This window comes from Molossus molossus, unplaced genomic scaffold, assembly GCF_014108415.1.
Source record: "Molossus molossus isolate mMolMol1 unplaced genomic scaffold, mMolMol1.p scaffold_m16_p_7, whole genome shotgun sequence".
In the NCBI taxonomy this organism is placed as follows: Eukaryota; Metazoa; Chordata; class Mammalia; order Chiroptera; family Molossidae; genus Molossus; species Molossus molossus.
In genome coordinates, this window is record NW_023425401.1 from 41,169,704 (window position 1) to 41,188,446 (window position 18,743).

General features: G+C 38.4%; 1 protein-coding gene across 1 annotated transcript in view; it reads right to left on the reverse strand.

Moving 5' to 3' along the window:
* ELAPOR2 (endosome-lysosome associated apoptosis and autophagy regulator family member 2) overlaps nucleotides 1–18,743 on the reverse strand; it is a 211,648-nt gene that overhangs the window by 107,422 nt on the left and 85,483 nt on the right. Inside the window, exon 3 of the mRNA XM_036247350.1 lies at nucleotides 253–448. Within this exon, the coding sequence (XP_036103243.1) occupies nucleotides 253–448 (196 nt within the window). The remainder of the gene's footprint in view (nucleotides 1–252; nucleotides 449–18,743) is intronic.

The window sequence follows — 18,743 nt, forward strand, 5'->3', positions numbered from 1 at the left end:
AATTTGTTTTTTCTATAGCTTTATCACATTTTTACATATGGTATCTATTATATCCTGGGAACAATTATTTTAACTTCATAAAAATTGAGCCACATAATTTGTAATGACTATCCCAAAAAATATGATTATTTGTGATTAGTTTATCTATAATTTCAATCAGTACCAAGATTATCCTCAACTTCTTTCTTAAAAAGAGCAACTACACCTTCTCAACTGTTCAATCAAGATCCAAAAGTTCCTTTGGTTTCTTACTTGTTACAGCCATCTGGCGTGGTGTCAGAAGGGCCAACCACAGTGTCCATGAATGTTGCGATGTTGGAAAATCCTGCTGGCAATTCATCCCATTCATCAAATTTGATGCCACTGCCCAAGGAGTAGGTGCCTTCTCCACACTTACTGCATACTTGGTTCTTCATCTCCAGATACTCTCCAGAAGCACAGGAGAAAGCTGGAAGACAAAGAGTGTACATCCATTAGTCACCAGACTCCCCCATCAATTTCTTCCCCTTCACACTGCCACCAGAATTATTTTTATGAAGCTCTGATCATGTCACACCCTAATTAAAGCTTTCCAAGTCTCCCTTATCATGACTTACTCTTCACAACCAGGCCCCAATCTGTTTACCACCTCATCCCTTGCCCCACCCTTTTAAGCCATCACAAAAGTCATATTACCAAAATATTTCATCCTCTTCCTTGCTGCTGTGGTCTTCTTTCTCCAGAGATGTTCACCAACCTACCTATGCTATTTGGAAAACCCCCATTCCTAACTCCAAAATGACCCTCTTCATAAAAGACCTCCCTGCCCTCACCAGGTAGTCAATTTCTCCTCCTTCTGTGCTTCTATAATACATCCATTAAAGCAGTGTGTGTGTGTGTGTGTGTGTGTGTGTGTGTGTGTGTGTGTAGAGAGAGAGAGAGAGAGACATAGATCTAGGTATAAATACCACTTACCAGCTGATGTGAGGCTTTCATCTTCCAGAAAACAAGGATCATTATTTTTAGACTCCTAATTGTAGCTGTTAAATATTAAGTCCAAATAAAAGGTTGATTGAGTGAATCAGAATTAAATGTAAAGGGGAAGCCAAGGGCAGTGCCTCACATGTAATAGCCAAACAAGTTTCTCCACTCTGGAACCATGAGCCATCTTTTTCAATACTCACAACTCCAATCTTGTTTTCCACAACCTACATCTTATTACCGATGTCAAGCTCTCTGCTAATTCGGAGAGCTATACCCAGAAGTCATAGGCAATGTGACTAAGAGTTGACACAATTACAGAAAAAAATGTAGTGCTGCTGCTAAGTTATTATTCATTCAACAAATGCAAATCTATGTCCCCTGAGTGTGTGACTCTGTGCTTAGAGTGGTATTACTGACTCAACAGTAGCAAAAGGCTTTCTAATCCTTTAATCAGGATATTACAGAAACAAGAACAAAATAAAACCTTCAAATTATCCAATGAGGAAAACAAAATCTCCCAGCAGAGAGTGAAGTATCAGAGCCTTACATTTAAGTAGATTCTCCTTTTAGAATACATTTGGAAACTTAATAAAACATACCAATTTTGGAAAACTAAAAAATTCGAGCTAAAACGCACTCTCATCTATTTACTTATCCACTAAATAAACATAATGGGATTTTTGTTTTTCAGAAAAGCTTATGATGCTATACAATGAACTTCTAACTCTAAGATCAACATCCCCAAATTAGTAAGATATTAGAAAATAAGAAAAGGTTAGGCAAAGAATATTGAATGCTGGCTACAGGGTGAAAACAAGGGACCAGGTGGTACCACTTCCTAAGTCTATGGCCTTAAGTGAGTTACTTCACCTCTTCAGGCCTCTGTTCTTACTTCAGTAAAAGGAAATAATAGCCCATCTGGTATGGCTCAGTGGTTGAGCTTCAACCCATGCACCAAGAGGTCACCAGTTTGATTCCTGGTCAGGGCACATGCCCAGACTGTGGGCCAAATCTGCAGTGGGGGGCATGCAGGAAGCAGCCAATTGATGTACTCTCTCACTGATGTTTCTCTCTCTCTCCCTTTCTCTCTCTCTAAAATCAATAAAGAAAAAAAAATTTTTTTTTAAAGAAATAATAACCATAGTATTGCTTAATAGGGCTATACTGAAAAAATAAGATATAGTATAAAGTAGTTAGCACAGTGCTTTGCATTTAATAAATACTCATCAAATGTAATTATTATCACTACCAGTACTACCAATAAGAAAACAGTTATGAAAAAATTTTTTTTTCCTGTGGTTTATAGGTCTTATAGTAAACTGATACATAATATCATAAATCAAGAGCCAATGTTACACTAAATCAAGGATCAGCAAGCTGCAACTCACGAGCAAATCTGGCCAGCAGCCCATGTTTGTAAATAAAGTTTTACTGAAACACAATCACAACCATTCATTTACATACTCATTTTTCACCACAATGGCAGAGTTGAATAATTGTGACAGAGACTACACTGCCTGCTAAGCTAAAATATTTACTTTCCAATTAAATAAAGTTATCTTGGAAGACAGTGTCCAAAACTGAACTTTTAATAAGAAGTAATATTTTATGACAAGTTGGCTTAAGGAACTCCAGAAGCTAAAAAGGAGAAGATTGCGTTTGTGTTGTTCCAGTGTTCATTGCCCAGTTAAAATAATAAAGAATATCCCCAACTCTTTCAGAGGTGCTTTCTTGGCTAAGGCCAGAAGGAAACTGAGAAAGCTGAAAGTGAATGTATTGAGCATTTATTACACAGTCCATGGTAGTCGTGTAGAGTTGCGAACACTAAATTAGCAAATACTGAACCATCGCTCCTAGGGAGAATACAGAGGTAGGCTCCTGCAAGCCTCTGGTCAATACCTTTAACAGATCAATACATAACCTTGTATTATGTGTTAAAAATACTCATCTATAAGCCCAGGCCAGTATGGCTCAGCAGTTAGAGCGACAGCCTGCGGACCGGAGAGTCCTGGGTTCGGTTTCCACTAGGGACATGTACCTCGGTTGCAATTTGTCCCCGGCCCCGGTTGGGGTTGTGTGGGTGGCAACCAGTCAATGTGTCTCTCTCACATTGATGTTTCTCTCTCTCTCTTCCTGCCTCTCTCCCTCCTGCTCTATCTGAAGATAAATGCAAAAAAATGTCCTCAGGTGAGGATAAAAAATTAAAAAAATACTCATATATATTGTCAATTCATTAGCATTGAATTTCTGGCAGAGAGCACCACAACTCATGCTTGAACTAAGCTTATTGAACACACATATTTTCCCCACAAAGCACTTACAGCCTTCTTCACTGAGGATCACTAGCCAGAACTTCAGCACTATTTTAAACAGTAAAATCACCTATAGAAAGCAAAAAATTGCAAAAAATAAAATAAAATATGGCATTAAATAGACGGTAAAAAGTATATTTGTTGACAATATAATAAATGAAATAAGAAGGCAGAATGTCACCTTGTTGGACCTCAGCTGGAACCACGTGGTCAGGTGACTCAAATTTTTACTACTCTGCACATATCTGCAAATGACTGTGAAAGTACTGATTTGGGAGTTACAAATAAAATTTATAAAGTAGGGGAATTTGCAAATATGTAATCCATAAATAATGTAGATTGATGTATTTATAATAGACTTGTGAAGAAGAAAGATGTGCCCATTTACCAAATGAGAAAACTGAAGCACAGTACAGTTAAATAACCTGTTTGGAAAGGTACCAAGTTAAGTGGTAAAGCTGATATTCAGATTTAGCTCTGTCTGATTCTAAAGCTGGTGTCTCAAAAAAATCCAGTTCAAGCAATTATTATAATCAATGCAAAAGGGCAAGCAATTCCAAATGAATTCATTATTATATTTCACATCATTATTCACTTCCTGTCTTGAACTGTTAAACAACATTCATGTGTGTAATAAAGCAATAACCATTCCCTACCCTCAAATTTGTGGAAATTTATTTTTTTAAATATGTTTTTATTGATTTTTTTTTGAAAGAGGAAGGGTGAGAGAACGAGAATGTGAGAAAGAAACATCAATAGGCTGCCTCCTGCACAACCCCTACTGGGGATCAAGCCTGAAACCTGGGCATGTGCCCTGACTAGGAATCGAACTGGGAACTCTCAGTCCATGGGACAATGCTCAATCCACTGAGCCACACTGGCCAGGCTCTTGTGGAATTTTTACTATATTATACCTAAAACACATATCCATGAAAGAGGTTAACAAGTTACCAATATTCATCAATCTCAATGCCCTTACCTGTAAAAGAAAAATAGTAATAATACCTATTTCAAAGTGTTGTTTGGGGAATAAATAAAATATTCCACATAAAGCATTTAGCAGTGGGCCTGTCATAAAGCACACAACAAATGTTAGCTATAATATAATTCAGGGGCCTAGGATTATAAGAATCCTGCCACAGGACTGGTGATTTTACACCTCCTCAAAATAATGATGTAGTCAAATGAGTTTAGGGTCTATAATAATATAAGGCACTAAAGAGTGTAAAGTGTTCTGTATTTTAATTATTTGCTACTCCTCAGTCTTTTTCTCATCCTGAAATTCAGCTCTAACCACCAGCCAAAGGAAGAGAAGAGCCACACACTCTTGTCAAACACAATCTACTCTACGAGATTATGTCAACAGCACTTAAGTTCTTTTGGCAGTCACCAACAATGACCAGCTTTTCTTTCCTGCTCTCTTCTTTCTTAGCCACATCACCTTCTTCTTCAACATTGCTTTCTTGGTCTTTGGTTTTTGGTTGGATGTTTTTGGTTTGGTTTTTATAAGCTTAGGGAACTTCACTCTTTTCATTCAAATTTATTCAGAGTACAACACAGGACCCTTTCAACAAAAGCAGGATGATAGAGCTGTTGTGAATGTGAATTGACTATATTTATTTGAACAACTAGTCATTTCTAAAATAAATACTATTTTCCTTCAACAACCTTGAAACCCTAGAGTAACTGAGTCGAAGATAAGCAAACTTCAAAGTTCTGATATGAGAACAGAAAATTTTATTTGCATAAGGTCGCACACTACTTAACAGTGGGCTCAGTCTGGGATTTCATAATATTTTACCTAATCATCCAACCTCTTGAAGTCTAAACTGTGACTAAGAGGTCATGTGCTAAACTTAGTGTTCTTTTTCTCAGCTCCGTGCCTCTTCTTTTCTGACATCTATTTCTGTTACTGTGAATTGCTAAAGGTTGAAATACGCAGGTATGAAAAATCAGATATGGCAAAAAGCCATTTATAATCATCTGGCACCAACAAGCAAATGACTGGAACAATCCTTTGTGCCTCTACTCATTCATTCCAAAAAGAATACCACTTCCCCGTCCTCCCTCATAGGTCTGCTTATGGTCCAATAAGATACTGTAGAAACTACTTTGGAAGTGGGAAGTGAGATGAAAATCCAAAACATTACTACTGTCATGTAACTGCCCAGTATAATGTACCAAATAGTGGTTACTAAACTGAATCATCTATACTATAACATATCTATTTTCTCTCTTTCACCACAAGGGCCTCTTAATTTTGTGTTGTCTTCCTCCAGAGACCTAATACTTTGAAAAGTAATCACTATCAATTACATGTATTAATAATTCATCCATTTTCTGTTTAATTCAAAGTTAATACTCAAATTTGTTTTTTATTCTTTTATTATTATTTTTTTAATCTTTATTGTTGAATGTAAAATGTATTACAGATGTTCCACATTTTCCCCCCATTGACCCCCTCTTCCCCACTCCTGCCCCCCTCCCGCCTTTTCCCACACTATTGTCTGTGTCCATTGGTTATGCATATAAGTTCTTTGGTTTATTTCTTCCCACCCCACCCCCTGTCCCCTTTCCCTTTGAGGTTTGTCAGTCTAGCAATGAATTTGTACTTCTTAATCTCTTCACCTTTTTCACCCATTCCCCCAACCCTCCTCCCAACTGGCAACCAATAAAATGTTCTCTGTATCTATGAGAATGTTTCTGTTCTACCTGTTCATTTTGTTTGTAGATTCCATGGTTGATAGATATGTATTCATTGCCATTTTGTTTGTTCATATATTTTATCTTTTTCTTCAAAAAGACCCTTCGTCATTTCATATAATAACGGTTTGGTGGTGATGAACTCCTTTAACTTGTTCTTGTCTGGGAAAGTCTTTATATGGCCATCGATTCTAAATGACAGCTTTGCAGGATAGAGTAATTTTGGTTGTAGGTTCTTGCTTTTCATCACTCTGAATATTTCTTGCCACTCCCTTCTGGCCTGCAAAGTTTCTTTTGAGAAATCAGCTGACAGCCTTATGGGAACTCCCTTGTAGGTAACCAGCTGCCTTTCTCTTGCTGCTTTTAAGATTCTCTCTTTGTCTTGAACCTTTTGCATTTTGATGATGATGTGTCTTGATGTGGGCCTCTTGGAGTTCATCTTGTTTGGGGCTCTCTGTGCTTCCTGGACTTGTATGTCTGTTTCCTTCACCAAGTTAGGAGAGTTTTCTGCCATTATTGTTTCAAACACGTTTTCGATTTCTTGTCCTCGGTTTTCTCCTTCTGGCACCCCCAAGATGCAAATGTTGGCATGCTTGAAGTTGTCCCAGAGGCTCCTTACACTATCCTCATTTTTTGGATTCTTTTTTCTTTTTGCTGTTCTGATTGAGCATTTTTTGCTTCCTTATATTCCAAATCGATGGTTTGCTCCTTGGATTTACGTACTCTATTATTGAAGCTGTGTAAATTATTCTTTATTTTAGTTAATGCCTCCTTCAATTCTAACTGTGTATCCATGATTTCTGACTGGTCCTTTTTTATGCTCTTGAGGCCCTCCCTAAGTTCACTGAGGTTCTCACTAAGTTCATTGAGCATCCTTATAAGCAGTATTTTGAACTCAGCATCTGTTGGGTTGCTTATCTCCATTTTGCTTAGTTCTTTACCTAGGGTTTTGTTCTGTTCTTTCATTTGGGACCTGTTTCTTTGTCTCCTCATTTTGGCTGCCTCCCTGTGTTTGTTTCAGTGTATTACTTAACGAGAGGTATGGGGGTAGCTGAGACCAGATGCTGCTCATTTGAAAGAATTTAGGAAAAATCTGAAGCAGGAACCAAGACAGGCCAATCCTATGGTGAAGCAACTGGCAACAGCTTGGGTGGGCCTGAAAGTTGTGTGGGGCGGGGTGGGGCCTCAGGGAGTCACCAGGGCAGGGCAACCAGTGTGAGCCAGGTTGCTGGAGTCCCAGATATGGCTTCTGTCTGCTGTCCCAGGGAAGGGCTCACCAAAGGAACAAAGGCCTCTGACAGCACGTTTGTCCTAGAGAAAGCCCCCTCTCCAGCCCTCGCTCCAGTGCCAAACAGCTCAGTTCTTCCCTGTATGTCTCTGCTGCCCCTTGAGCTGCCTCCCCTCCAAGCTTAGAGGGAGAGAGTCGGATAAGTCCATGCGCGGGCCCTTTAAGGAGCTTCCTGGGGCTTCAGCCGTGTCAGCTTCCCTGAGCCTCAGTTCCTGCTGGTTTTTCCAGCCAGAAGTTATGGGGACTTCTCCTCCTGGCACTGGAACCCTGAGCAGGGCACCTGGTGTGGGACGGGGACCCCTCAGTCCTCAGGAAGGACCTTACCAGCCGAAGTATCCTCCTGATTTTTATCCGCCACACTTGTGTGTGGGACCAGCCTGTCCCCGCCGCTGCCACCACCCCTCCTACCAGTCTGGATGTGGCTGCCGTTTTAATTCCATAGTTGTAGGACTTCCATTCAGCTTGATTTCAGGTGGTTTTGAATGATGGTTGTTCTGTAGTTTAGTTGTAACTTTGATGTGGTTGTGGGAGGACATGATACCGTGTTTACCTACCTCAAAGTTGTTTTTTAAACAGTAAACAGTAATAATAAGTAGTAATAAAAGGATTTCAAATTCACTTGTGTAATTAGAAGTTGATGAATTAGTGACCCTATGCAATTTCATTATAGGTAAGTATATATGAACAACAATATATTACATTAATTCATTCAACAATGTTTCTTGAGTATCTAATATTTGCTAGGCAAACACTAGACACCAAGGTTATTTTGGTGAATAAGAAACAATCTCCCCTACCATCAATCTTCTATTCTAGTCTAGTCTAGACTTATCCTCCTCAAAATAGATCAAATTTACATTTCACTAAGCTATACTCCTGTAAAATATATCTTATCTTTTAACTTAAGTTACTAGCTAAATGAAAAATAATTACAGACATTTTTGACAAAACAGCTAATTACATCAATTCCAGAATTAAGACAAGCCAATATCTCTTTTTTTCAGTTGTTTAAATAAGATAATTAAAATAAGATTAAAGCTGCAGACAATGTTATTATTGGCTACACAAAAATACTCCTACAACTATTATTATTATTATTATTATTTACTGCCATTAATGGCTATACAAACAGGGAAAATAATGCATCATTTGTGGGCCTCAAAAGTGATCAATTTTACCTTCATTAATCATGTAGCCAAACAACTGTCATTATCTCATAATTAAAACCTTTAACTGCTTGTCATATTCTTCTTACAGGAAACAAAAGAAAGTAGGAAGTGGCATCTAAGAGAAACTAAACATCATACTGAATCTCAGCTCCTCTTCCTCCCTCACTGATAGTGATAAGAACACTTGACCACTATTTTTTTAAGCTCTTAATTGTGAAATTCTTAGAGAAGAACAAATAAATTTTATCCTTCATTTTATAAAAATGAAAGTGAGGCAGGAAGACTCCAAAACAGTACAATAAAACAGGCTATTTCTTGCTAATGTTCTTACATTAAGGCATTTTCCCCCATTGGCAGAAGGGAATCCTTGTTCACTTTAACTGGGAAGATTTTATTTATCACAAGAGAGTGTATTTCTTGCCAAAATATGCAAGGCAGTAATGCAGGCTGGTTGTGAATGGTTTTTTTTAAAAGCCCACAGCTGTCTATCATGTTCAATGTAAGGCTCAGAGGGGATAATGGAACACAACACTGTCTAAATTCTGACCGTGGCAGACATCGCAATGTTCCTATGGAGAGTAAACATTCATGAACATTGAGAAGATATATTAGTACTCAACTGTAATTTACATAATTCACAAGTTATGGGATCTGAGGCATGATTTGGTCATAGAATAAATAAATCATGATATGTAATAACACTTAAAACCATCAGAATGAACAAAAGGAAATTTTCAGATTATCTAGTACAAATCCTCCCAATGCAGATTCAAAGTTTCCTCAGCTGTGTGATCATAAGCAACTCTTCCACACTTACTCCATCTAACAAACTTCCACAACCCAAACCCCAGGATTCACTACCTTTTAAACAGACTCCTTACAGTACCATGAAACCCGAAGATTTTACTATGGGTAAGCTGAGAAAAATCTACTATTCTTATTTGAAGTGAAAAACAATAGCATTTTTTCAAAATGCTGCTTTAGATGTCAAAAGACGTAAGTTCTAGTCCCAACAGTGCTGCTTAGCCACATGAGGTAACATACAAGCTGCCATGTAAACTCCGAAGTAGCACAAAAATATTATTAGAACCGAATTCTTAAAGCCCAACCCTATCAATAACAATCTTTAATTTTTGTTAAGACTTGGGGATGAAGTTGTAAGCCACAGAAATGTATATATATTTTTTATTGATTGTTAGAAAGAGAGGAAGGGAGAAGAATGAGAGAGAACATCGATGGGCTGCCTCTTGCATGCCCCCCAATGGGGATCAGGCCCACAGCTTGGGCATGTGCCCTGACTGGGAATTGAACTGGTGACCTCTTGGTGCATGGGTCAACGCTCAACCACTGAGCCACACCGGCTGGGCCACAGAAATGTATATTTTAACATGATATTTGTGAAGGTCTTTCACAGAGAAGGAAGAAAAAATAATTTCACTCTCATTTTATAAAAATGAAATCGAGACAGGAGACATACAAAAGAGTACATTAATACAAACCCAGGCTAATGTTCTCTGATTCATTGTCCTCTGAAAAGAATATTTAGTGAAAGTATTGCCTCTACATCTCTGATAATGAATTCACACATGTAGGACCCTTTCCAATTAAAGGGTAGGACTACCCATTCTATTGGATAGGACTGTGTGATACCACGGTGCTTCCTAGAGAGAACTGATGAGCCAGAAGATCTCCCCTACCCTGCTACTTAAAAAAATTACAAACAGTCTTCTGGCGGGAAACTGATAAGCAAAATCTCACTAAGGTGGTTTTCACCTTTAAAAATAATATAAATGTATTTTACTGTGGCTTCCTGACTTCAATGTTTGATGGGAGAGGAGACCAATTCCAGTTCATGGGGCATGAATGACAAAAGGTTTATAGAAAAAATATAACAGTGAAGTTAGGGGACAGAAACTGGTCAGAGTATTTGATGAGGTCACAGTGGGGGCAGAACAATCTATCTGTGAAATCAGTTTTCTCAGCTTCCAATTATGTCCTAACACTGACTCTTGTCCTCCTGAACTCTTCCTCTTAGAAAGTGTCAGTCACCCTCTACTTTCTGCCCTTGGTTCTGCAAATTTCAGGGCTGAGTTCTTTCATGTTATAAAATGCTCTTTTTTTCCCCTAGAGGAGCTCTGTGAAGCATAGCTCCCATCAAACACTTTGCTGATGTAAAGCCTGATGTTGAGCTGTTCTTTTAACAGTGCATTCATCCCTGCCTTTCAGCCACTACTCCTGAGCAGATTTAACTTCAACACTCTGTGCCTGGAACTTGATGCACTGACATTCCAAATTAGACCTACTGAGGACAAAGTGTTTCTGTCCTTTTACAAACAGAATTTTTTTTTTTTTTTACAAATCTGATTACATCTCTGTGTTTCACCTACAGAAAAGAAACACTGAAGTCAATCTGTAATGTGATGTCACTAAAGCTATTCATGTGAGGATTATACCTTCTCTCCTCTTGGGAAGAATAAAACAGGACTCTATTTTAAAATAAGGATTTCTATAGTTGGAAAAATATTAATATTTTCTAATACATGTTAAAAAAATTAAAGCATACTACATGTATCAAGCACCCACAATTTTCTGGGCACAGTAAAAATAAATGCTAACCACACTAACCAACTTCTCATTTATGATGATATAATTACAAAATGTGCCATAAATTCTGAATGTTGTTCTTTTCAGAAAAATATACTTTAAGAATAAAATTTCCGCCCTGGCCGGTTTGGCTCAGCGGTTAGAGCGTCGGCCTGCGGTCCAGAGAGACCCGGGTTCGGTTCCCGCTAAGGGCACGTACCTCGGTTGCAGTTTGTCCCCGGCCCTGGTCGGTCGTGAGGGTGGCAGCCACTCGATGTGTCCCTTTCACATCAATGTTTCTCTCTCTCTCTGTTCCTCTCTCTCCCTCCCACTCTACCTGAACAAAAATGTCCTCGGGTGAGGATAAAAAAAAAAAGAATAAAATTTCCCAGACAAGAAAAAGCTGAAGGAGTTCATCACCACCAAACCAGTATTATAAGAAATGTTAATAATACATTTTAAGAAGAAAAATAATATCACAGCTATGAATAAAAAAGATCTCAAAGAAAAAATTCTCACTAACAAAGGCAAACACATAATAATAGCAATGGATCAACCAAAACTAAAACTAATAAAAAGGTTAAAAGGCCAAAGTAGGGAGATCATGTGTAATTACAACAGTAAATTAAGAGATACAAACATACACAAGCCAAAGAAAAAAATGACAAAACATAAATACAGAGGGGTGAGCAAAACGGTAGTAATTTTATAATGTGTTGTAGCTTAAGTGAACAACAACTTAAAATAGACTGCTATGAACATAGCTTGATATATATGAAGAACATGGTAAGCACAAACCAAAACCGTACAAGAGAGAAACAAGAAATTTTAAAAAAGAAATACAAACACAACACTACAGAAAGCTACCAACATACAAGAGAAGAGAGCAAGAGAATAAGAAAAAAATAGAGAACCACAAAAACAATCAGAAAACAATTAATAAAATGGCAATAACTACATGTCTATCAATAATTAGTTCAAATGTAAGTGGATTAAAGGCTTCAATCAAAAGATAAAGAAGATATGGTACATATGAATATGACTCAGTCATTAAAAGGATGAAATCATGCAAATTTTGACAGCATAGATGGACCTAAAGCATGTTATGCTAAATGAAATAAGTCATATAGAGAAAGACAAATATTAAGTGATTTCACTTATATGTGGAATATATGAAACAAAATCAATGGACAAACAAAACAGAAACAAACTCATAGACATAGAAAACAAAATGATGGTTGCCAGATGAGAAGGGGGTTGAGGGTCTGATGAAAAAGGTAAAGGGATTAAGAAGTAAAAAATTGACAGTTACAAAACAGTCATAGGGACATCGGTGTAGCTTTGGGAATATAGTCAATAATGTCATAACTATATATGGTGTCAGGTGGGTGCAAGACTTATCTAGGGGATCACTTTGTAAGTTATATAAATGGACAACCACCATGTTATACACCTGAAACTAATATAATAATGAATGTCAACTGTAATTGAAAATTTTTTTATTTAAAAATATATAAATAGCCCTGGCCAGTGTGGCTCAGTTGGTTGGGCATCATCCTGTGCACCAAAAGGTTGCTGGTTCAATTCCTGGTCAGGGCACATGCCCAGGTTTCAGGCTCGATCTCTGGTACCGGGCATGCAGGAGGCAGCCAATCAATGTGTTGCTCTCATATCAATGTTTCTCTCTCACTCTCATTCTCCCTTCCTCTCTCTCTAAAAATCAATAAAAATGTCTTTAAATAAAATATAAATAAATTAAAAAAATAAAATCTACAAACAGATCATTAATCAATTAAAATGACATGCAAAGCAATATATACATCTAAGCCTTTAGATGCCATCTTTTAGAAAATTCATTTACCTATTTAGGATATTAGTTTGTGTAACATTCTGTCAAGAGGTAAATATTAGGGAAGCACAGATGCTTCAAGAAGGGGACAAACACTTACTCATTCAGCATGCACTGTGGTGTATTCCAAAGGGGCAGACCACCACAGGGGTTAAGAACCCAGGGAGTTAGACTGCCTGGTTTCAAATCCCAGTTCTGCCTTTGACCTACCTGTGAGGTAATACAAGTACCTACCTCACCAGGTTGTTGAGATGACTAAATAAATTTGAGTAAACAGATGCAAAGCATTTGTAATTATGTCTTGCATATAGCAAGTAAAGATTTACTATCATAATTTTTCATTACTATCATTACTATCAAGTTATATTATTGTATAATTATAATTCCAGGCACTGTAGATTGTATTTATCACCTCATTTAGGCCCCTCAAACATCTGTGAATGGCTGTCTTCAGGTCAAATCCTTGGTGTGACACACAGGAGTCTTTGAAATTTTCTAGAATCTGTCCCCTCTCACAGCCTCCCCGAAAGCCAGCCATTCAGATGTCACAGAGCACCCAGGAAAACCCAGGGCTGCCCCTAATCTGCACCTCTCCCCAGGTTTCCAAGGCTTCAAATGCCACTGTGCTTCACAGAGTTAAAGAAGTTCTTCCTTCAGGGTTCACCTCAGAGGTACTGAGAAAATCAACATGGATGACCCATTGAGTATGGCATTTAACCTCAGCCTCAAATCTAAGTCACGACACAATTTTTCACATGAACCTGCCAGGGCACAGATAATTTTCTATGGTTATTCAGTCTGAACTTTAAACTTATATCTGCTTCACTGTGAGGGCCTCTTGACTCCCTCTGAGCAGAAGTCATCCCTCCCTCCTGAGTAAGATCACTCCAGGTATTTATATCTATCATGCACTTTGCCCCTATACTATAAATAATTTGCCTTCTGGAAGAAAAAAAAAATCTTTTTTTTTTTTTTCATTTATTTTTGGATTCCTGTTGTTGAGAATATAGAAATAGTCAAGAAATGTTTGTTCAGTGAATAAATTAAAGCTCAATTAATATCTGTGGACTAATTTTCCCAAGACATACAAGTCAGTTGCAGACCTGGGGTTTAATCCCAGGTATATACCCGACAGGCAACCGTGGGAGCTCTTCAACTGGACCCAAAGCAGTGATGCTGCAAGTGAACCTTGTAGAGCAGAGAAATTGTATGAAGAGAATTAAATCATAGTATAAGTAACAACATGTAAAAATTTACTACATTAGCTAGGCATGTGTGTTTAAATCTGTATTTTCCAAAAACAATACCTGTAAAAATTAGCTAAAGAGGTCCAACTACACATGGAATAAGAGAGTCCTATAATAAAATACATGTGAGACAATACACAAGAATAAACTCAAAATGAATAAAAGACTTAAATGTGACTCATGAATCCATAAAAATCCTAGAAGAAACTGTAGGCAACAAAATTTCACACATCATACACAGCAGAATTTTCACTGATACATCACCTAAGGCAACAGAAACAAAGGAGAAAATGAACACATGGGTCTACATCACACTAAAAAGCTTCTGCACAGTAAAAGATACAATCATCAAAATGGAAAGGCAACCCACTGTATGGGACAGCATAATTGCCAATGATATACTAGATAAGGGGTTAATTTCCAATATATATAGAGTGCTATACAACTCAACAAAAGGAAGACAAAGAACCCAATTAAAAAATGGGCAGAGGAACTAAATAGACACCTCTCCAAACAGGACATACAAATGGCTAAGAGACATATGAAGACATGCTCAACATCACTAATCATCAGAGAGATGCAAATTAAAACAACAATGAGGTATCACCTCACACCTGTCAGAATGGCTGCTGTGGGAGACTGTTTGCATGGCATCCATTTTGCTAAAATCTGCTCTGCCATCTCCTGCCCCAAGGCAGGATACCTCTGTATATAATGTTTCTGCATTCCTTTAAGTAACCATTTACTCAGCCAGTTATGCTCTGTTTGTCTTTTGTTCCACCCAGGATATTTATGTGATATTTACCAGAAATTGCTTCAGTGTGGTTACCACAAACTTATCGCTTGGCAACAAATGTTCTTGTTTTTCTGCTTCTTGCCCTATATATACTGTGGATCTCCCCAGAATAAAGGAGACTTGATCAGAGCCCTGTCTTGTCTCCATTTCTTGTGTCTCTTGTCCCTCCTCATCCTCACTCCCCCTCTAGAGTCCTCGTTGCTGACCTGCGGGATGGGTCAAGCCGCCATCAACAAATCATCAAACAACAATTGTTGGCGAGGGTGTGGGGAAAAGGGGTCTCTAGTGCACTGCTGGTGGGAATGCAGACTGGTGCAGCCACTATGTAAAACAATATGGTGTTTCCTTAAAAAATTAAAAATGGAACTGCCATTTGACCCATTGATACCACTTCTAGGAATATACCCTAAGAAGCCTGAAACACCAATCAGAAAGAATATACGTACCCCCATGTTCGTAGCAGCACTTTTACAATAGCTAAGATCTGGAAACAGCCCAAGTGTCCATCAGTAGACGAAAGGATAAAAAAGCAGTGGTACATATACACAATGAAGTACTATGCAGCTGGAAGAAAGAAAGATTTCTTATCCTTTGAGACAACATGGAGGGACCTGTAAAGTATTATCCTAAGCGAAACAAGCCAAACAGAGAAAGACAAATATCATATGATCTCACTTATTTGTGGAATATAATGAACGAAACAGACTGAGGGTAGTCCCAGAGACGTGGAAGTGGGGTACAGACTGACAATCCCCAGAAGAGGGGATGGTGGGGGAGAGATAAACCAAAGAACTTATATTGTTCATGTATGCATGAACAATGGACATGAACAACAAAGCTGGGGACAGGGCAAGGAGGAAGGGAGAGGAGGAATTAGAGGGGGGAAAAGGAGAAACATCTGTAACAAAAATAAATCAATTAATTAAAAAAATAAAATAAAATACACGTGGGAAACTCTAGGTAACACAGGATGCAGTTAACACACAGTAAATGTTCTATACATGTTTGTTAAATTTCTCAGAGATTTTAATTTGAAAATGCACACTGCATCCCTCCATGAAGGAAATACAGCATTCACTATTTTCCGAACATACTGGTACTTCCCCACAAAAAACGCTGACACACGTTGTTTGTTTGGGATGAGTATTCCATAGAACAGACCTAGAGCATGACATTCTATTGCCATTCAGTCCCAATGTGCTCAAGCTGACCGATGGCACGTGCTACGGTACCAATAACAACCCCTAACACAAATGAGACAACTTATGTATTGACGCCTGGGGAAAATCCTAATTTGAAAGAGCTATGATCCTAAGAACTGGATTTTTAAATACCCCACCCAGAAAGCTAAAACCAACTCTCTTTCCATGTGAATTCTTCCTCTTTAAATTCCAAACTGAAACCAAAAGCTGTTGACTCGAACTGTCACCATTTACTCTTACTCCTGAAGACTCACTGAATGTGGGTTAAAATAGATCTGAGAGAAAAAATAAAAAATAGTTTATATTCAAGGTTTTATTCCTAATCTGAACACACCACTGTTTGATCCAAGAAAACCAAATATTAGAAGTTTATATAAATACTAAAGTACAAGAATAAACAATGTCGTCCTGGCCGGTTTGGCCTGCAGACCAGAGAGTCCCGGGTTCGGTTCCCGTTAGGGGCACGTACCAAAAAAAAAAAGAATAAACAATGTTCACAAACTATGATTGATTTAATGCTGACATAGAATTACAGATATTTTAAATACACATCCCCAATTAGAAGATAACGTGTTAAGGTTGTACTTGAAGTCACTGACTGAGAAATATTTGAAGGGTAAGCAAGTGAAAGATATATACTCCCAAAAAGAAGAGATGTCTTATGTTTGTTTCCCCCTCACTGGTCTAGACTTGTCTGAACATATGTAAGGAAATAGGAAAAGAAATTATCTCCCCACTCCTAGTAGCCAGGCTTTTATTTCTGAGGTTTGGTTTGAAACTACAAGTCCCTTTCTCCAGTGTGTGAAGAAACAGAAAGAGAAAGGGGTGGGGAGAGGGAGGAAGAGAGAACTCTAGAATGATACCATTTTTGATGATCTAAGAATGTCAAAAGGATCATAGAGGTCAAGGGAAGATTTTAGAAACCCTTATGAAAGAGGGAAGTGACCCAAAAATGGGGAAAAAATAGAACTGGGACAGGGGTTATATCCCCCTTGTTCAGGGAAAAGACGAGGAGTTTTGTAGCTCAGGGATGGCATGCTACTTGCAAGCTGTGCCCGAGAGATGCCAAGACTTCAAATGGTGGCTGATACCCCTAGAAACAAGACTGAGGACCAGGGCTTAGAAGCAGCAGCAAAGTTCCCTGTAGCTAAGCCAGGGCATCACAGAGGAGAGACATGAAGTCATCTTAGTGGGCTGCCGAGAGCAATACTGTCTACAGCAAAGGGGACAGGAGGACAATGAGGACTAGTGTCAGTTAATAACCAGGGGTCTCTCCATTCCACGTCCTGAGCCCTATAAGCTTCAAGCTCACATACATCCCAGGGTTCTAGCACAACAAAAACTGATTCCTGACTTCTCATTCACTTTACTCAGAGAAGCCTTTAGCCACATTTTTATGTGACTTTAAAAATAAAGATATAAGTTGCCCACCAATTTTCTGAAAAAAATTTAAACTGTTACATGAGTCCTGGCCAGTTTGGCTTAACAGTTAGAGCATCAACCCGTGGACCAAGGAATTGCGGGTTCGATTCCTGGTCAAGGGCACATGCCTCTGTTGCAGGTTCAATCCCTGGCCCAGTCAGGTTCATGGGAGGGGGGGGGGGGCGACCAATCGATTTGTCTCTTGCATTGATGTTTCTCTCTCTCTCTCGTCCTCCCCTCCGCTCTATCTAACTAAATCAATGGCAAAAAGGTCCCTGGGTGAGAATTTAAAAATAAATAAATAAAAATAAATTGCTACATGAAAGGCCTTCTCTATTGCTTCTACGCAATTATATTGTGAAGAATCTGTAACAATGTCAGCTGTGGCCAAATTCTGGCTTTGACTTCACTGAGAGACATTAGAATCTGGGGAGATTATGTCCCACACAACCACTGCCCTAAATATTTTTCACTTAAAGTTGCCACATTCCACTTTTTTATTTTCTTTTATATGGCCCAACTGCTGGGCCACATCACTGTGGCATAACTGCAGAGTCTAGCATCAGGGGCATCATCTGAGGTCTTGGCATCTCCCAGGTATGGCTCACACGTAGCATGCCATTCCTGAACCACACTTTTATCCTCTCTTATTCTTGACGCACAAGAGTTTCTAACATCTTCCCTTGAAGTGTCTACCAACAGAGCTTTATGTCGCCCACATGAGATCCTAGAAGCTTCTCCAGACTGTCATCTTCATGTGATGATCGAACTCAGTGGGGGCGAGACAGGTGGAATCGGACACGTCCATTTAAATTGAGATCTGTCACATTCTGGCTGAATGATCTCTGGTAACTTACTTCACCACTTTAACTCTGAGTTTTCTTATCAGTCAAATGGGAAAACTGATAGTAGTTCCCTGAAAGGATGGTTGTGAGGATACAGTAGGGTAATGATAAAGCTCTAGGCACAATGTTTAGCTCATTATCATTACATGAGAAATGGTAGCTATTATTAGCAATAGAAATCTAAACCACTGAAGAAATGTTCAGTTATCACCATAACTGCCTTCCAGCAGTACTTTAGTGACTAGTAATGTGGTAAGTGCCATGTTTAATGTTATGAATTAGATGAGCTTCTAAGTTACTTAGATCTATTAATTTTCTTGTGAGTTTTAAAATAACTTGCCTTTACTATACAAAGAAAAAGTCA